The following is a 21,103-nucleotide window of genomic DNA, read 5'->3' as shown; positions in this document are numbered from 1 at the left end:
TACTGCCATAAACACACACCACACACACATCTCCGCCACATTAGCATTAACACAAAAGACACCCGCATTGAAAAAAATATAAAAAAAAACAGAAAAACAGAAAAACAGAAAAACAACAAAGGCAGTAAACTCTCTATGCAGATTAGCAAGGTGGAAAAGCGTGGCTCAGAATTTTCACTCCAGCCGGGTTTTGCAGTTGACAAACGCTCCACTGATCACTCTCACTGTTCCACATTTGCATATGGACAGACCGGTACAGTGCGTGACATAACGAACAAAATGAACTCGAACCTACTTCAACCTTATAACGAAGTATTGGCTTCGTACTTCGCCATTAAAATTATATATCTTATTTCTAAACATTAATTTCGTAGCAGGTGTTACTTTTTCGAAACGCACTGTATTAATTGATAAGCAGCGGAAAGCGCTGGTAACGGTAGCTAAATCACAATCCCATTTGATTGACACTGTTTTTATTCAACATCAATATCCACATCAAGTTCGCATTATGTTTATATTTTTTACATTTTTTATTTCTCATAGACGTAGACCTTTGCTTAATCACTAAAATTTAGAACAAATAATTTGCAAAAAAAAAGATATATATATATATATATTTATGTATATAGGTAAGTGTGAGGAGGGATATCTGTACAATTAGACTTAGACATAAACGTATAGCTAACTGACTAGAATTACAATCCAAATTTTCAATTCAATGTGCTGCGAAGCTTAACTACAAGGTATTTAAATTCAAATTCAATATTCTTTGGTTGTGTTAATCTCTTGTTTCCTTGGCCATAATAAATATTTACATATACAAATACTGTTGCTCTAAATAATAATTAATTAGGATATTAATTAGGCTCTAGTCCAGGGTGATGTGGGGATTTGTGTAGGTGAAGCCGTGGAACTGCTTCTGATCCATGGATGCCAATATCTCCTTATCGATGGGGGTTAGACGCACCCTTTCCCTGGTGAAGACCCGATCGAAGTACTGGGTATCCAGCGGGTGTTTCTACCCGAAAAAAAAATAAAAAAAAATTAAGTAAAGTAATTGGTTATGCATTGGAATACTCACCACTTGGGGCTTGAAGGGCGGCTCGATTTGTCGCTTTTCCAGCAAACCCCAGTCGATCGGGCGAAAGAATATGTGATCGGCTATATCACCAGCTGGGCTGTACTGCGAGCCAATACGCTTTGTATAGTCCTTCTCCAGCAACTGAAAAGGTACATTAGGTTGTGTTAAAAATGATTTAAAATTAAAATGATCTATCTTTTTGGCTCACCCCCTTGAGAATCCCGGTGGCCTCGGCGGATATGTAAACAGGGAACCATGGAATTTCATTGCAAATGGACCAGAAGAGCTCGTCCTCATCGCAGCCACTGAATGGCGACTGTCCAATCAGCATTTCGTAGAGCAGCACACCAAACGACCACCAATCCACATTCTGATTGTACTTTTCGCCCTGCAAATGGAAAGGTAAGAGTTAAGATATGTCTGTTTTGGATTCAACTGAAATCGATTAAAGCATCTATGGTATAGTGACATGCCTTAATGATTTCGGGCGCCATATAATCGGGTGTGCCGCAAAAACTATCTGCCGTCTTGTCCAAATAGATTTGCAATTTGCACATGCCAAAGTCGGCAATTCGCACATGTCCCTCGTAGTCCAGCAGTACATTATCCAGTTTGAGATCCCTAAAAAATGGCAAAGAAATATTTAAAATATAGCATGAAGTAGTCAAAAGTATTGTGTTTGAGCCCACCTATAGATAATGCCCTTTTTGTGCAGGAATTTGAGGCCCGAGATGATTTCGGCCCCATAGAATCTGGCTCGCTCCTCGGAAAAGCGACCGCTCTCCTGGATGTGGAACATGAGATCACCGCCATTCAGGTACTCCATCACAAAGAACAAGTGGCTCTGCGGGAGGATATAGAGATATAGGAAAATATAGCGAGCGATTTTACATACAGATCGAGAACAGGCGAGAGAAACAACAATAATATAGCGAGAGATCGAGATTCAGATTCAGATTGAGATTGAGATTGAGAGATCGTCCCCCAAAGTCATAAATAATTAAAATACCTTCTAATCGGTGTCAATGCAAGACGTTGCAGTTGCAGATGCAAATTTTCGGATTGAGAGAAACACACAAAAAAAGCAAACAAAATAAATACAATAAAATAAAAGCGTACGGACAGGCACCCTGATCTACATGATGTCCGATCGACGTCGTGTGCCCCAATCGATGGCCAGAGCCCAGTGATCCAATAATAGACCGTTTTACCTTTCCTCTGGCTATAAATAGCCAGCCGATCGACTGTTCTATATGATAAATATCGATCAAGAGTGCAGACACACCTTCGACTGGTGACCCCCACCTGTGAATTGCCTCTAATTGAAAGCGAAAGCGCTGCAAAGTGCGCATGAAACACCTTCGCCTGAATACTTTTAGCTGGATAACATCAGTTTATGTGCCACATTTCGACTTTGACTGATTGGGATAGTTTTCCAGAGCAAACAAAACACTTTTACTAAATATTTGTAAGTTCAATTTGAATTTTATGCAAGGGTCATTGACCTACGGCTGCTAAGCAATACATGTCTAAAGTTTAATGTGTGTACATGTATATGTCCTTCATTCATTTATATTATTTGTATATTTTTATTTACCTCCGTTTGGAAGGTGCAAAACAGATGGCACAGGTAAGGATGTTTGGTACCCAGGGCCAGGACCTTGCGTTCGATGAGCGTGGAGTCCACATCGTCGTCCTCCAGGACGACATCCTTCTTCAGGCACTTGATGGCATAGTAGTATGTGGTGTCACGCAGCTCAGCCAGCAGAACCTAATTTCAAAATTCAAAATTAATCAGGAAAATACAATATTTCTACTCATAACTCACCTTGCCAAAACTTCCCTTGCCGAGAACGGCCAGAAAGTGGAAATCATCTACCGAATAATTCTTAAATCTAGGTATTACTGTTGCTGGCGCAGTGAAACGTCCGGATTTTTGGAATTGTGAATATGTATATGATGTTTCTGTGCGATCGAGACAGCAAGATATTTATAGTTGCAGAAAGAGAGAGAGTGCAAGTCATGGAATAAAAGTTAAAGTTAGTTAAAATCTTATAAAAATTATATACGAGTATATTAGCAGAGTGATGTTCGTTCATGAGCTCTTCTTTCGTTGGTCACTTGAATTGGGGACTACATACATATGTGGGACTTATATCATATTTAATCGGCATACCATCGTGTTCTTCGCTGGCCTCGATTTTATAGGCTGGATTCAAGCTGGGCGGAGTGCTGGGCGAGTCACGGGCTTCTCGGGCTCCTAATTATTCGGAAATATTAGTCGAGGTCTAGCACAAGGATCCTTTGAGAGATCTCTAGGAAATTCGCTATTTCTGGGCCTGATTTTGCTAACAGAATTCATGCTTGATTAACTTACACTGCGCTATTTATTTATTCTTCAATTCAATTACTTTTTAAATGCACATTGTATTTATAGATATATTTTATATCAAGACTTTTTTTGATTCACAATGATTCAGAGATTTTTTTTAAAAGAAATGCATATAGCAAAGACTTTCCCGGAATAATTATTTCCTGGTTTCCAGTCGCTCCATTAACACATTATAAATTCTGTTCTGAGCAAAATCGGACCCATAAATTCGAGGCACAAATTATGAATATTGTTTGGCCTCCATATTTCCCGACTGTGATTTCGACTGTGATTTGTGCATTTTGTCTGGTTTTTTTTTTACCTCGCTTCACGTGGTTGAGTGCCTCAACGATGAGTTTCTGATTGACACCGCATAAATTGGCCGTGAGCCGTTCGCATTTCTTGTGACAATTCACGTCACATTCTGGTTCGCGTGTTTCGATTCGATATTTTGAATTTCGTTGTGGACGTGGATGTGGATGGGGCCCACGCATAACATCGCATTGGAGGGGAATTAATTGCAAACAAATTATTAATACATTTTTGTTGCGGCAAAACTGGGCGGGTTACTCAATCTTCTGTTGCGATTTATTGGCTGCACGCTTCTTTGACTCGAGCAAAATGTATTCAAATTGAAAATGTGCTGGCCAAGACGTTAATAATACAAATTAGCCAGGTGCAAGTCCCAAAATGTGTAAAGTAACTTGGAAAATAATTACTGAATTATGCTGAATACTATCCATGTGCAAATATATTTTCAATAAACAATAACAAGTTAGTCAGCTAAAGCAAATCACTACTAACTGATTTTTAAACGTCAAACATATATTTAAATAATTGATTTGTTCAGTTATAAAAATGCCATCATAAGTAAAAATATAAATATCTGATGTAATATTTTCAAATTAACCAAAACCACAGATATTTTGGCCATGAGTTAGAACATTTCTAATAACAGCGCTGTCAGCTTTAAAGAAATTCCCCATACATTTAGCTGATTATTGTTCTCAGTCGGTTTAAAGACATGAATTTCCGATGATTATTTTGGGTTGGAGGTTCTGCTCGCATAAACAATGCGAATCCGCAATTGTGTCTGCCCACTTTGATTGAATTTCCCACCAAATGAGGCGGATAGCCGGATATCACGTATACGCAGTGTGGTAACGGAACAAAACACAAATGATTTTCCTCGCTCTGCGAGGGAATTTATATAATCTGCGAATTGACTGTATGGCCCATAACTGCGTTGTATTGTTTCGTTTGGTTGGGTGAAACAACTGCAGGGGATGTCTAAATCAATATAGTATCTATGCAGATATATCTGAATTTATGTACACAAAAGCATTCTCTTTGACGCTCAGACAGACACGACGATGACCTAAACAATTTGTTTTCATTTGTTGTTTTGCCTAAAAGTAAAATGCCAACTTGTAGATTTGTTCTTTCTCTTTTTTACTTTTTTGCTTTTTTCCTTTTTGCTTTCTTGCGTTTTGCGGCTTCTGGCAGCGGATCTCTGGCAAATTCTCGCACAAACATCAAGGAAACGCCACCACGGAACAGTAAGCAACGATAAAATTCTCGGCGAAAAATTACATAAAACACGAATCGAGCAATAGAAATAGGAAGTCGATTACCCAAATTCACTATCGCACAACATGAGTAACAATGCTAATAAATAACGCCGCACACAAAATAGAGACACTAAAGTGATTTTTTTTTAGCTTTAAAAGCACAGAAACATTGGAAGAAATGGGTGCTGAATATTTGTTAAATGAATATGAATACTCAGCACACAAATGAGAATCCACTCAATAATAGTATATTTTACAGCAAATTTGGGAACCTAGGGCAAATACAATAACAAAGAGAAACAACTTCTTCAGTAGTAAAATCAAAGAGAATACCAACATACAATATATAGTAATTGAAACAGAAAATAAAGAACATCGAGTTTGGAGAAAATCCTAGGTAATAATAAACGCATTAACATAAAAAATGAAATAGTTTATTACTTGGTTGGATTAAAAAGCTATAAATAATCCCATTTCCCAATTCATTTGCATTTAAAAAATGCGATAATTAAGCCAGAAAAGAGTGTCCCAGAAAAATAGGAAAAACGCGGTGAATAACTCACAATTTTTCTCCAGCTGCTGGTCGTTGAACCCGTCGCATTTTCCGCAGAATATAATTTTCCGAATTTTCTGCACTTCCTAGTTAACACTCTGGGCTCAATTGCACTACTATGCCGTCGACTAGACGGGAATATATATTTATATAGATGGGCGGCATCTTTTCCCCGGATGATATACTACCTATTGATCGTTATGACTTTGTTTATTTCTTTGTCTCTCAACTTTTCGCCAGAAATCCTCATATATCTTATATCTATAGGTTGGTTGTTTTTCTTTTTTTCTTTTTTATTTTTGTTGTTGCTGTTGTTGTTGTGAAAACGAAGGCATTCCGAAATGCCTGGGATAGTCAAAAGTAAGTCGAAAGCTCTTTTTTGATCCGGACACGTGCCGCCCATTCAAGTGACCAGCGGAGGAAATGGGGGAACGGGGTGTGAACTGAGGTACACTGGGAAAAATAACGGAGCAGTGGCTTTTATCTCAATTATCTGTTATCAATTGTTTCATTATCACGATTGAACACGCCTTCGCAGTGATGAAATATAGAGTATTTGAGGGAAAAACTTTTATCTAAAATATTTTAAAGGTTTCACTCTTTAAATTTCGTGTAAGTATTAATTGTAATTGTAAACAGCTAATCCAAAATTATTTATTTATTCTATTTGTATCGAAAAGTTGTGAATTGATTACAAAGCGTGCTCTGAGTTTTTCCCAGTGTATTGACTGCTTTGTCCGCTATCTTTGCGAGCTGAATTTGCAGGGTATCGATAGCCATAGCCTTACCTAACATCTTCTTGGGACTGGAGGGCGCGGTGCCGCCTTCGAATCCGGAATCGTTGCTGCAGGTGCTCATCCGGATGATGGACGGCGAGCTGGATGTGGAGGCACCACCACCACCACCACCACTACCACCACCACCACCACCACTGGGCACACTCAGTGTTCCGGCATTTGAGCCGCTGGAACTGGGCGAATCCACGACGGTAGTGGCATTGGAGCTGCCACCCTTGGTGACCATGGCCACCGCCGCATCGAGATCCTCGGAACTGGCGCTGCTGCTGGTGGAGCTGCACTCCTCGCCGCCGCTCTCATCGTCGCTGTCCTCGTCCAAGGAGCCACCGCTGCCCTCCTCGCTGCCGCTCTCATCGTCCGTATTCTCATCCGAATAGACGATCTTCTCGCGTTTCCACAGTGGACGCGGTGTGGCCACCAGTGGATACCTGGGCGCCTCCTCCTTCACATAACACTTGTTTGTCGTATCAATTTTGATCTTCTTGTGCGGATCGAAGCGTTTCGCCTCGGCGGCGGCGGCGGCGGCTTTCGCCTTTTGCTTCTTTTTCTCCTTGCGCAGTTTCTTTTTCATGCTGGCGCTTAAGTTCGCACAACCGTCAACACTGGAATAATCGTCGGAACTGCCGCTGCTGTAGTCGTAGTCGTCGTCGTCGTCGTCGTCGTCTTCTTGGCTATTTTCCGCCGACGAGGGTATGTAGTCGTCTAGCTCGGCATCAACGTCTCGCAGACACTGTGCCAAATTCGATACTGTTGCAAACTTTGATAAATTATTGCCGACGCCTTCGCCGCAGCTGTTGTTGCCGCTGAGCGAGGTAGTCGCATCAACAGCAGCAGCATCAACAGCAGCAGCAGCAGCAGCAGAAGGAGCAACAGCAACATTAACAGCAGCAACACCAATTGTTATTGTTGTGGGCGGCGTTGTGGTTGCATCGCCAGTTGCCGCCGGCGATGACGCATTTGTGGCCTGTTGCTGCTGCTGCTGCGGCGGCTGCTGCTGCTCATGTTGCTGTTGCAATTGCAATGATTGCTGCTTGTTCGGTGATGTTTTGGCCGCCTTTGTGGGGGCCAGCGTTATAAATTGATCGGCATTGATTGGGGTCACATTGCTCTCAGACAAAGCCGTAACAGCTTCTGCTTCTGCTGCTGCGACTTCTGCTGCTGCTGCTGCTGCTGCTGCTGGCGTTGCAGCTTTCTTTTTGCCAACATTTGTTTTGCCGGCACTTTTTGGCTTTGTCGTATTCGGTGATTGCACCTTTGACTTGCCCGTTGGCTCAGCGGCTTCCGTCAATTTCGTTTTGGTTTCCGTTTGTGGCACCAAAGTTGCTGCCGTGTCGATCAGTTGTTGTTGCTGCTGCTGCTGTTGCTGTTGTTGCAGTTGTTGCAGTTGTTGCTGCTGCTGCTGTTCCTTGTCCGTTGTTTTATTTATTTTCGTTGCGACTGCGGCTGCCGTTGCCTGTTGTTGTTCAGGTGACTTGGCCGGCTGCCCGCTATTTATTTTTGGCCCTGCTGTTTCGTTCAATTTTGATTTGCCTGTTGCTGTTGTTGGTGTGGTTGTTGGTGTGATTGTTGGTGTTGCTGTTGTCATGGCTACGGCGTTGCCAGATTGCTTGAGCCCCTTGGGTGATATTGTTTTTCCTGCCTCGGCAACAGTGGTTCCTGCCGCTGTTGTCACGCCGATCTTGGCCATTGTTGTCTTTGGTGTTGACTTTAGCTCATCTGTTGCTGCTTTAGCTTGTGGTGTTTTTTGTGGTGTGTCCACTTTGGTTGGTGGTGTTGTTGTTGAGGCAGCTGCCTTGGCTTGTGCTGTTGTGGGCGTCACAATCTTTCTTGTTGGTGAATCCTTTGTTGGTGTTTCTAATTTAGCTTGTGGTGTTGTTGATGCTGCTGCTTTCGTTGTTGGTGGCGAATCTTTTGTTGGTTGTTGCGGCTTTATTGCCGTTAGTGTGTCAGGTTTTATTTGTGGTGTAGCTGCTTTTCTTGTTGGTGTTTCCACTTTCGGCTGTTGCACTGCATCTTCTGTTTTTTGTAATATTTCTATCTTGGCTTGTGGTGTTTTTGGTGAACCCATTGTCGGTGTTGCAATTGTCGCTTTGGTGGTTATTGTTGGCTTAGCGTCGTCTGCCGTTTTTAGTTTTGGTAAGTCTTTTTTGGCCATTATCAGTTTGGCCTTACTATTATCGGTTGCAGACTTTAATTTCGGTGATTCAGCAGTTGTTGAAGCGTCAGTTGATTTAGTTTTTGGTATTTCACTAGTTGGTGCTTTAACTAAAGTATCGCTTGTTTCTACTTTCTTAACTTCGACTTGGTTAGTTTTCACAACCGTTGGTGTAAGTGATGTTGTTGGTACCTTTTGAATGGCCGATTTGCCAGTCGTGGACACCGTGGAAGGTGTTGTCTTCAGCTCGATGAGAATTTCCGATTTGAGTTTGGGTGTTGTTGGTGTCTTTACATCTGTCTTTGTTTCCTTGGGCGTTGCCGGTGACTTGGGCGATTCCTCCTCCAGGAGCTGCTCCTGTTGCTCCTGTCGCATGTTGGAGACCTTTTTGCGATTGGTCATGTATAGCGTTTCCCTGGAACCGATTTGCGACCAAAAGTCCTCGCCGCTCTCCGATTTCTGTATAGCCTTTCGAATGGGCTTGGGCGTGGCCACGCCCTCGACCTTGGTCTCGCTTTTAGGCAGTTGTGGCTGCTGCTGCTGCTGCGTTTGTTGCTGCTGTTGTATGGCTGCCTCATCGAAGGTGAAAATCTGCGCCTCACTCACTTGTTGCTGTTTGCTTGCCTTCTTCAGAGGCGACGTCTTGGTTGTTTTGGGAGCAGCTTTCATGAAGCCTTCGGGCAATGACGCATCGTCCTGTTCCTTGGGCACTGTCTTTTTCTTGGGCAACTTGAAGATCTTGTGTATCTGATGGTGCTCCTCCACAGTCTCCACATTAACGGTGAACTTTGGCTTCGGACTGGGAGTTGGAGTGGAACTCGAACCGGAACCGGAACCGGAAACGGAAGCTAGTGGTTGTACTAGTAGGGATTCCTCGTTCAACTCCAAGACACTGGGCATATGCTCCACTGGCTGCGCTTGGGGAGCATTTTCCACATCAACAATGGCGGTGATCTTGTGGCGCATCTTCTTGCTCTTCTTGGAGCGTCTTTTGGATCTCTCCTTGAGATCATCATCGTTTGTGGTGGTACTATCGTGACTGGATCTACGTTCCAGGTGGATCAACTGAAAGCTACCCGAGTTCGACTTCTGCAACTTGTTCAGTATTTCCTGTTCTTGCTCTTGTATAATGGAGGCCCTGCGTCTGAGTTCGCCGGCATTTAGATCATCATCGATCTTATCGGATGAAATGTCCTCGCAAATGTCATGAAACGTGGGACATTGAACCAAACTCAAGCGACGAATGGTCTCCTGCATTTCCTCAAGTTCATGTTCCTGTTTATCAGAGTCCTCCTCCTTTTCGTCAGCCATTTTTTCATCCTTTTTGACGCTTATCTCCACTTCGGGAGTCGTCGATGTCTTATGAGCACTTTGTGGTTGGCTAAGCTCCTGGATTTGGGATCTATTGAAATTGGGTGTTTCATCCCTCTCATCTTTGATGTAGAATCTCTCGCGTAGCAATTCGCCTGGTGACTTTTTATTGCTGACTACTGGAAAGGCTGCCAATTCTTCGGCCAATTTTTGGCGCCAACTTAAACTGGGCTCGGTGGCAGGTGGCAGATCCCGGAACTGATGCTCCTGCACTTGCTCCTTCTTGGGACTCTCGGCACTGCGATCCTTGCTGCGTCTTCGTATGGTGGATAGTCTTACCACAGGACGATTTCTCCTGATGGTTGATCTACGATTGGGTCTGCCTTCGACTCCGGCATCAGGACTTTCGGATGGTGTTTCCTTGGCAGAAGGCTTAACCTCCTGCTCCTTCAACTCCTTCGACTCCTTCAGCTCCTTCGGCTCCTTCTGCTTGAGCTCCTCCTCCTTGGGCGGCTCCTTTTCCTGCGACTTGGAAGGCACTGCCCTGCGATATCGCGACGAACTCACATCGATATCAGCCGTATTGATGGCAATGGGCCTGGCTGGTATGTACCGACTACTGGCACCCGATGAGCCATAACTCGATGTGGTCACCGAACTGCTGTATTTCGGCGAGTTAATCCTGGTCAGTGGCATCAGGCTGCTGTGTCCACTGTGCCGTCCCGTCTCCGTAATCGTGGTCAGCTTGGGTTGGTATCTGGAGCCCAGGCCATGGAGGGAGCTACTGCTGCCGGAACTGCCGCTGGAATAACTGCTCGGCGATCTTGGCGAGGAGGGACTCAATGGTACCATATAGCTGGCCGGATACGAGCGATTGTAGCTGGACGTATAGCTGGAGGATCCGGGTGAGGATCCCATGCCCAAGTTGAGACCCAGGCCGGAACTATAGTAGGGCGAGTACAGCTGACTGCTGCCGCCACTATAGTAGTAGTTGGTTGAATCCGAATACAGCGGCATTTTGCAGCACTCACTCAAACACAAAAAAAAACCAAAAAAAAAAAAAACAAAATCACAATACACGAAGAAAACCTTCGGTTTGAATTTTTGGTTTGCTTATTTTCCGGCGCTTTTCCGCTGCTTTTAGCTTAATTGTTTCCTTCGCTTCGTTTAGGATCTCATATTTTAATCGTAATTACGCTGTATTCGAATGGACACATAAATATCTTTATCTAAATGGCACAGTCGACTTTAATGGCAAACTAATACACTACAAATTAATGGTTTTCATAAATTTCAAATCATAATCATAGTATATTCAAAGAATTTAATGTAAAATACTATTAATAAAAGAAAAAATTAATTAGAAAATGTAAGATTTGGCCTAGATAAACTACTTGAAAACACGCTGTACTTCCTCATCCGGCCATTTGTCTATCATTAACTAAATAAACCAATTCGATGGCCGATCTGTTCATTTCCAATTCGATTTCCGGCTAAGCCAATTCGATGTCAATAACTCAATTTAATGGCCATTGCGGCCTTTAACAAGACTAATCCCACGATTCAATTGGGCAAGATGATAAATTTAGATTGGGAACGAACAGAGACAGAGATTCGCCCATAAATTCGCTGGCACTTCAGTTTATTCTTCACAGGTTAACGCTTGCTTGAAATATGTATTTCTGGTGCTGTCGTTCATGTATTTTTTGCATACATCCATATGTACATATGTACATATGTACATATGTATCTTGCCCTCCGACGCTGCCGCAGTTTAATTATACAATTTTCAGAGATTTCAAAACGGCTGTCATAATGTGCCAGCATTTGGCAATAGCGAAGCCACATTAATTATAGCCTAATTGGCCCAAAGGGTTTAATTCCGCCTGATCGAACAAAACGCTGCGATCGAAATTAAACCGAATCAGCCAACTTTCTTGACAATTTCCGTGTGGCTTGTTAACCAATTAGATATGGGATATATGATAAATCAAAGGATATTTACAATAGATTCGTTCATTTATGTTCAAATAACATCAATTCGATCAGTGTGAATCAGCTGAACTTTGGTATAAAATCAAAAATGGATATTAAAAAGATTGATAGTGGATTAAATTCATTTGAAAAACGAAAGCTAACCGATTTGTTTATCCGACTCAATAAACAAAGCGTTTCCAATGAAGTTTAATGCTAAAGTGCTAGATTTTTAAATGCCGAAAAAGAGGCATTTGAAGTGGATTTGAAATTGAACTGTCATTGGCTGAAGGTCAGCTGGAATCGATGGCTTTTCAATTATTCCAATTTCCTTCAACTTTTCTCGCTCGATATATAATATGTTTATTATTGGCTTTCGCCTTTAGCCCACATGTGCCATATAGAAATAGATATATATAATCCGATGTAGGAGATAAATTTTTTCGCATGACGTAAGCGCTCACGAGTCGTCGTTGTCTGCGATTTTCCACGCATAAATTGCTGACAATTTTTGTCCGTTGTTGTACGATAGTATAATTATCTCTTTTTTTTTATTAGTCACTTTAAGCACACGGTAAGTTCGATACGATTTTTTCTCGTTATATTCGAATGCTTGAACTTTGAGCAATAATTAGTTTTTGTTATGATTTTTACCGTCAGCGCGACACAGGAAAAAATTCAAAGGAGCTAACTCGACGAGGCGAACGCATTAACGGAAACTACTGAAATGTGAAAGGCAGCGCAGAATATTTTCAATTCCGATTCCTGAACTCACAAGCACACACACACATAAACACACACACAAATACACACACACACTCATGTCGATGATTTTCACGGGAAAATTCGAAGTCCATCTGTGTGAGAGAGAGGCTAACTTGGCAGCAGTATCTCTGTATCTTGTATCTGTATCTTGTGTTCATCTGCATCTGTATCCGTGTTGAGGCACAGGCCCAGATCATCATTTTCATTTTCCTCTTCTTTCAATTATCTCTACGTGTCTGCCAATTTCGAAATATGCCCCGTCAGAATTTTCAACACAACCACACCATAAATTTCACACGAAGGCGAGCGCGCTCTTTCGAATTTCGAAAAAGCATCAAAAACATTTTTGACGTCTTTCAAAATGCCCGTCGCTCGTTTTTGCACAGCGAAAGTAAAAGCGAAATCTGCGAAAGAGCGAAGAACTCATATGGTAGATTCTTCCGAAGAATTGAGCGAAAAAAAGAGAGTCCATAAAGTATGCGGAACAATTAACTAAAATAGGTATACCGACATAAATCGCAGTTGTTTATTACAAGCAAATAGGACCTGGCATTTGAGATTTGGTAACGTGGACATCCAAAATTGCAAAGATACTTTAACTCTTTCGAGTATTTAAAATCAAATAGTAGTTAAGCAGAAGAAAGTCCCTAGGGAGTAAAGTAAAATTGAAGTGGCAAGTGAAACACTATTGTTCTATTGTTCTGCAAATAAATAAAATTAAAAACGAGGGAAAAAAAAACGATTTCAACTCGATGTCGTGATAGAAATAGACATGGACAGAAAATGAGAGCAGGCGGTGGTGTGGGATTGCTGTCATAAAATGTGTGACCAATTAATTGTCACTAAAATGTGTATATGGCATAAATTAAACGAATTAGGCAAGTGCAATCAAACATCAAAGTGTTCATCTCGGCGATGCACAGTGAAATGGTTAATTCGACAAAATGAGATGCTCTGGATTTGAGAAAGTGCAAAGAAATGTGGGGTGTTTAAAACTGAAGAGTCTTGAATACTATTTCAATGTTACATTATTAAATAAGCAGTAGTTTTCAATATAAACTGAGTTGAAAGTATCTCTAAATATCTAAAAACAATGAAGTAATGTTGATAAACTGGCAAACTGCATATGGATTAAGTCCGAAATGGCTTTGTATCTTATTTTATTGAAAATCCAATGATGGCAAACATGGTTGTTAATTTACGCCAGCAGAGCAGAGGGCTAAGATCCTTTTGGGCAATCATCAATCTGCCTGTTGGTAGCACCTGCTATCGAGATGTTTGGCTAAATTTGTCCATTCCACCACACATCACACCACCGCACCCCCCGGCAAATGGGAAAGCGGGGAGGAAATCGAAAACAAATGCCAGAAATGCCGCACGTAGGATGTATCTCACATGAGATGTACTACCCGCAGCACTCGGATTCGTTTGTACATGCGATGCGATGCGATGCTAATGGTGACGCTTTTCGGTTCCGCAAAGTACATTTATAGACCAGCGAGCAAGAGGAGGAGGCAGTTGGAAAGCGCCAAACAACTAGAAATAGAACTGCAACATGCTCTTCTCTCTACTGTCTACTGTCTACTTTCTTCTTTCTTATTTGTGCTTTTTTGTTTGATTTTTGCCTCAGCACTTAATCTTTGCGATTTATAGTGGACATTGCATACATATATTTTTTTGTGCGATATTTTTGCTCTGCATTCCTGTGCCGTCAGTTGCAAAAGCGCATATCCATGGGCTTACTCTTTCACTTAAAAGCCAAATAAAAACACATTTGCTCTCATATCTAGTTAATGGGTTATTATGTTTAAATACCTCCTAAAACGAAATCACTTAGAACAATTTCCAAAAGCTACTTTTATATGTTTTTAAGTGCTTCTGTTTGTGTTTTGATATTTCCGCTAAGCACTTTCTAAATGCATTTATTTTAGATATATGTATAACAACTAAAATGTAAATAAAAACGTTTTGCATAAAATTTCTAATATCTAGTTGAAAGGTGCGCTTCATGATATTGCCTTGTAATTAAAATCTCATCTTGTGGTGAATAATAATTTATTTATCTAACAATGATTTGCCAAAATAAAAACTTAAAGATCATGTAGAAATAAGCTAATTTTGCTTTAAGTGATTTTAAAGTTTGTAAAGCTGTATGTATGTCATATCCGAGTATATGTACTAAGGCTATGTCATAGAAATTAATAGGTATCCTGCCATTCGAATATCACAGACTTCTCGTTGCATTTTCGGCTTGTTCGGTACGCCATGTTTTTCTCTCCTTTTTTTCGCATGTCTTGTGTGTTGGCAAAGTCGCAATAAATTGATTTCTAATGCAGTCTGGCTATCTGTCTAACCATCTATTATATATAGCGATTTCAGCTTAATCTGGCTTTCGCATTATTTCCGCTTTGATCGCACACACATCGAGTGAAAGTATTTCTTCCTTTGTTCGTCGAATAAAAGTGCAAATATATATTGCACAATTTCATGCACCTGCACAATGAATGGCCCTCGTTTCGGTTGGCAAAATTACGACACCATTGGAGAGAAATTGCATATATTTGCAGTGGGCTTGTTTTTCATAAAAAATGGTTCTTAAAAGCCGAGTGCAATGATTGCTTTTTTATATCCACAGCAAAATATATAATATTCGTGATAATTTCAAGAATGTTTCGAGAAACGTTAAGTGGGTCGCATTTATATATAACCATAGGAGTTGTTCTTCTTCGTCGGAAACTTTAATAACATTATTTTCAAAAGTTTGACGCCTATCTAATTGTAATGTATTTTCAGAAGTAAAGTACATACAATTCATCATTGTAAACCTTTTCTTTGGTTTTGACGTGTTGTAATAAGTCAAGTAAATGTCTGCCCCAATGTAAGTTACAAGCGACATGAATCCATAAAGGCTCAAGAATACCCATTATTTTTGCCGACCGTTACATTTTGTGGCTGTCAAGTAAGTCAAGCAAATGTTTGCCCTAATGTAAGTTACATGCGACATAAAGCCATAAAGGCTCAAGAATATACCATTACATCCCCCTATTTGATACCCATTATTTTTGCCGACCGTTACATTTTGTGGCTGGGAATAAGCATAGGCATTCTGGGGTTGTTATGACCACTAAAGAATCGAGCAAGCTTTGAATAAAAGCTCTGCGGTTTACCTCTGGCACAGATGGTGCCACCTGCCAAAAGCTCGAGCCAATGTAGCCAATGAATAATCGCAACAGGATTGAGTTAACAACTTAATTCCTCTAAGATAATAGCACTGTATAATGCTGAGGAAATTTGACTAATTAAGTGCTAATATTTGTACAAAACAGAGACAACTTACCTTCGCACTTGAGGCCCTGAATAAAAAATCCGCCCATCAAAGATCCGCAATGGTCACAGAAAGTCGGCGACATAAAGGTGTGTGGCTTGAACCGATGTGGCATATCGATCTTGAAACGTTCGCGTAGTAACTAAATTGATAAAAATGATAAATTATTTAAGGAATGTATTAACAAACAGTTGACAATGCAACCTACAATTGTACTGGCTGAGGTGAAAACGGAACCGGAACATTTGCCCAGCAGTTTATCATGGCACTTTTTGTGCACCACCGTTTGGCAGACTGAAAATATCACGAATAGGAATATATATAATAATGTCTCAAATTTTGGGGTCAGCGTATAAACTTACTTATGCACTGATAGCCCTGTTTGCCAAATCCCCAGAGAAACAAATTGCAGAAGGCACAAAAGGTGGGCTGGCGAAAGAATTTAGCCACAAAACGATGCCCATTAATGTCGTGGGTTCTGTAAGAAATAAAAGAAAATAATTAACAATAACACTAGTTCAGAAGGTGTTATTTCTGCAAAGATTTACGCAATATATTTTAATACATTTTTGATTCAATTGAATGGTAAAGTAATTCACTCAATCCACAATTTGAGGTGACCAAACTCACTTCTGATGCTTGATGGCCCCGCGACGATTGGTTATGCTCCTGGGGCGTGTCCTTCTGTCCACGTAGACGCCACCGCCGGTGACGCCGCCACCATTGCCACCAATGCCACTCCGATCGCCCCTGTCGCCCCTGTCGCCACCACCCGCACTGCTCTCCCGATCTCTGTCTCGATCTCTGTCCCGATCCCGATCTCGATCCCGATGGTAGGCCTCCTCCTTGGAGTGCTGGCGTGGCAGCTCAAAGGAATGCTTTCCATAGTGATCCCTGTCGCGATACTGATCCCTTCGGGCGCCGGAGGTTCCACTGCCGCCACTCAAGCCACTGCCTGCTCCACTGCTGCTGGTGGAGCTCTGTTTGTAGCGCGTCTGGGTAATGAATATGTAATGAAAATCAGTATTAACACGTGTTGTACGATTTTATAGCCAAATAGCGAACTTTTATTAAATACCAAAGCACTGCTGCTTTAAGGTAAATGCCGGAGAAACACTTGTCCATGTTTACCCATTTACCCCAGTTCTTCTTTATTCTTTTAAATTGTTCAACAAAAATGTGGCAAAACATCGTTTGAATGGCCTCAATGTGTAGATATATACATATTAATTGTTAATTATCTAGTAATGACTGGGCAAACAGGTGCAGTTTTCAGTTTTGTTTTCAGTTTTGTTTTCATATTTTAAGGCTTAAGGAATTTGTTTGATACTGGCTATCAGAAAGATCTGCAAAATCTCAGATATTAGCTAAAGCTCTAAACCAACCATAAATGTCTAGGAAGATATATACAAATTAGTTCTAGTGCAATCATATTTTAAATGCCATTTGTAATGGTAGTCACCTCATGTCGGGATGATCCTCCCGAGCTCCGAGGTCGCTGGCTGCTCGAGTTGGTGGTCTTCTGTTTGCGCACCTGGGCACGTGTGAACATCATCTTGTGATCTCCCGGTATCCGAACCCGTATCCAAATCCCATCCACATTCGATATGATTCCCCAGGTTTTTGTTTTTGTTTTTTTTTTCTGTTTTTCTGTTTTTCTGTTTTTGGGCGTATTCCGTGGGCTTCTGGTTTGTGTTTCGCTTGCGGCTTTATGGCGCGTACAAGGCGTTTTCTTTTATATATTTATATTAAATAAACAGCTAGCATTTTTAGTCAGCTGTATGTGGTATCCGGCTTTCGGTGTACTGGCATTTTTGACGCGACTGTGTTGTTGGCCAGGTTTAAAGCCTCCTTGATTGATTTATCTGAAAGCCAACAGAAAGCAGGGGCATATCAAAAGAATATTTAATTATATGCAATACAACGGGCACTTTTGTTGTGGATCGTGCCTCGATATTATAACGTGGCCTCTAGCCCCTCCCCCTCTGAATCTGAATCTGAATCTTTGATCCCCCCTCCCCCCTGAGGAAATTGTGTCACGTATGCGAAATGACATTGAAAAAAGGGGAGGAGGTAGAGGCTTTGATGGGGTGGAGAAACCTCAAGAACTATTGTCTCTATTAATTACACGGTTAAAAATCTGTAGAGCAAGACTTTCAATTTGTATTGATCCCTGGATTTTATTATTAAATATAATTAAATATTTTGATTAGTCCTCAAAAGGTTTAAATAGTATGAATAATTTGCATTTTCAATAACTTACAAAATCTATTTTTAATTGGTTGTCTAACTGCATTTATTCGGTTCAGGGCAACTCAATCTTTTCTGTCGTCGAACAAAATATCTAGGACTATAAAGTTCACATTTTATGTTTAAAACTTAAATGTTTTTCTGAGAAGTATTCGCTGGGTCGAAATAGCATTTGATTCAGCGGAATCAAGTCGGATTAGACATTATTTAGGTATGTACTCAGAGTTCTTCTTGCATTGCATGTTTTTCCCCCTTTCTTTGATTTATTCTAATATTTTCTTTTTGTGTTTTGGCTTGGGAAAGTCTGACTGGAGAGAAGGCGATAAATGTGTTTTGAAATTTTACAGCTCCACACACTCAAGCAAAATTCTTGGAGGGAATCCATTGGCAAGCGTTTTAAAAATATGATTTCTGTTGATGCTTCGACGCGCCACCAAAAATAAGCGCTTGAATCATTTAGAATTTGTTGTGAATACTTTTGGACGCCCCCGCCACGCCTCCGGCCGCTTACCATGCCATGCGTTTGTTGTTAATGTTATTAAAAATAGAAATTAAGTGGCGAATTGTGCGAGATAGCGTGCCAATTGATTGCCGGACATGATAAAAACACAAACAAGATGTGCCCATAGTGAGGCAATTGTAAGGAGCCCCGAAAGGATGGAAGCTATACATTCCGATTCAGGGTTAAGGTTTTTGGGCCAATCAAGGCTGAAGCCATTATGCATCCGAAAGATATTCTAATTCGATTTGAATTTCTGGCTACCAAAGAAGACAAATTATGATAAAAAGTGTTTTGTATCTTGCATCTTGCTACTTTGATACTCGTACTCACAAATTAATGTTGTTTAGTTAATACACAATTATGGGTATCACTTATATGAAAAGGCGAATTTTGATTTGTTTTGAATGTTTGTTTTTGGTTGCCTTAAATTTCTAGCACACAAAAATGTTTGGCAATAGCAAAGGAGATTTTTTTACTTTGGCACTATTGTTGAAATATATTTCACTGGCTAATATAATTATACACAAATCATACATTATACACGCCAAGGATAACAAATGCAAAACTTTCCATCAAAGTTGAATTCAAGCACAGATATTTATCTTTCAGCTCCCGAAGATCACTCACCTTTAGGCGATATACATATGTAAACATCGGTGTTAGAATCGTAATGTCCAAAACTCACACGATCGATTTCGTTAATGAACTGATTTCACACCGCAGATCCATTTCGATCCAGTTTTTGTTATTTCCGCTGCCAGTTCTTTTTGTTGATTGATTATCGAGTGGGCTTATATGGGCGAATTATTCTGAATGATCGAAGGATCAGCTCTTCCAGCTCTTAGCACGTGTCCAAAATCTATTTCCAGGGGGCGGCAGTGGGTTGGAATGAAAACACACACACACATACACACAGAGGGTAAAATGTGAACAAATTGGAAAACGGGAGGTTGGAAAATAAAGGCGATTTCGAATCTGGACTTTTGGGGGCTACTATAAACACATTCCACATTGGTACACACGATAATAAATATTTCGTAGTGAAATGCTTTTGTTTTAATGCCCCGAAAAACACAGCGCAAATTGACTGTATGATTGTGCGGTTGCCAGCACGTTCTTTAGCCTTCTCTCTATTCCCCCCCTTATACATATATATAATCTATATATGTATATATATAATCTACATATCCGTATATAGTTCTATGTGTGTGTGACGTCATGCCAGGGGGAAAGCCTTTTTGGCCAGGTGCACAGGTGTGGAAATTCAGACATCAAAAATCTCTCTCTGCTTTGCACTTTCACCATCACCAACAACATCACCATCACCATCACTTTCACTTAAAAAAAAAATTAACAGAAAGAAAGAATCGTGGCCGATAATTAATTTGCACGCACATTTACTTGGCTGCATCACGCATCCGCCACGTTGCACATTCCATAGGTTTTTGTTGTGTGCCGCGACAAACGAACCAAAATGAAAACTAAATATTTTAACGATATATTATGTAGTTGTATACAGTTGAAAGACCACGAAATTCTTAATAAAGCAAAACAAGAACACACCGAAATGGCAACAACGTGGAACAATACAATACAGAAAGAAAAGCCAGCCGCAGAAAGTAATAAGAAATAGATGCGAGTATCTGTCAGATACAAAGATACAACGTCAACGCGGAATCTTCCGCTCTGTTTGAACGCTGCGTTCGCACGGGAGCGCACAGCATCCGTATCTGAAAGTGATATACCCGGACTATACTGCCATATCTGAGAACGTGCCCGATCTGAATATGTGTATCTGTATATCTGTATATCTGTATGTAGGCATCTGCATCTGTGTATCCGCATATCCCCACGTATCCGTCGGATCCAGAGAGAAAGCCCAGCGATCGCGGCTTCTTCGGATCTCAGTTCTCAGTTCTCAGTTCTCAGTTCTGTTTTTGTTTCGGCTTTTGCCTTCATCCTCCATATAGACAATATGTGTTTCGTATATGCACCTCCACCGATCATGTGCTCTTTCCACATTTTCCTTTTCAATTTTCTTTGCTTAGTTCTTGATCATATGGAAAAAGAGAAAAAGAGAGAGAGATTGAGAGAGTCGCGGAGGAAAGCTTCACTGTACCGAGAGAACTTATTGTGGGCTCACAACAAAACAAAGAAGTGAATATAAGGGTAATTCCCTTTCACAACTTTTATTTTAATTACTTTTTGCCAACTGAATATATGTTCTAAATACTAAAATAACTTTTTATATGCAGTAAATTTATTAATTAAAGTTATGTCTTATTTTTTATGTTACATACAAAGTGCATACAAACGATTTGAGTTGAAGCTTAAACATATTAAACTTCTTGCAATCAAAAAATATAGAAAATCTTTATATTCGATGCCCACAACATTTTCCAAAAAAAGCTGCAAAAGCTTTTGCTTTTGGAATGGGCGCGTGCCCTC

General features: G+C 40.7%; 1 protein-coding gene across 5 annotated transcripts; it reads right to left on the bottom strand.

The window, feature by feature from the left end:
* Positions 1-456: 456 nt before the first annotated feature.
* LOC120455354 (putative protein kinase C delta type homolog) lies at positions 457-19,463 on the bottom strand. Of its 5 annotated transcripts, XM_039641455.2 has the most exons (16): positions 19,283-19,463; positions 17,366-17,768; positions 17,289-17,297; positions 16,534-16,898; positions 16,266-16,381; positions 16,112-16,197; positions 15,916-16,045; positions 3,775-3,876; positions 3,258-3,341; positions 2,910-3,046; positions 2,679-2,852; positions 1,771-1,925; positions 1,555-1,702; positions 1,290-1,469; positions 1,082-1,222; positions 457-1,018 (listed from the first exon to the last, which is right to left on the bottom strand). In XM_039641455.2, exons 2-16 carry the CDS (start codon positions 17,456-17,458, stop codon positions 869-871), a joined length of 2,070 nt encoding a protein of 689 aa, XP_039497389.1. In that variant the 5' UTR covers positions 17,459-17,768; positions 19,283-19,463; the 3' UTR covers positions 457-868. The 5 variants fall into 5 exon arrangements, with proteins under 5 accessions (XP_039497389.1, XP_039497390.1, XP_039497388.1 ...); XM_039641456.2 differs by lacking the exon at positions 17,289-17,297 and having other exon boundaries at positions 19,283-19,462; XM_039641454.2 differs by lacking the exons at positions 17,289-17,297; positions 17,366-17,768; positions 19,283-19,463 and adding an exon at positions 16,969-17,043.
* Positions 19,464-21,103: the final 1,640 nt, after the last annotated feature.

Source organism: Drosophila santomea, chromosome X (assembly GCF_016746245.2).
Source record: "Drosophila santomea strain STO CAGO 1482 chromosome X, Prin_Dsan_1.1, whole genome shotgun sequence".
Lineage (NCBI taxonomy): Eukaryota > Metazoa > Arthropoda > Insecta > Diptera > Drosophilidae > Drosophila > Drosophila santomea.
This window is presented reverse-complemented; position numbering and strand designations above follow the sequence as displayed.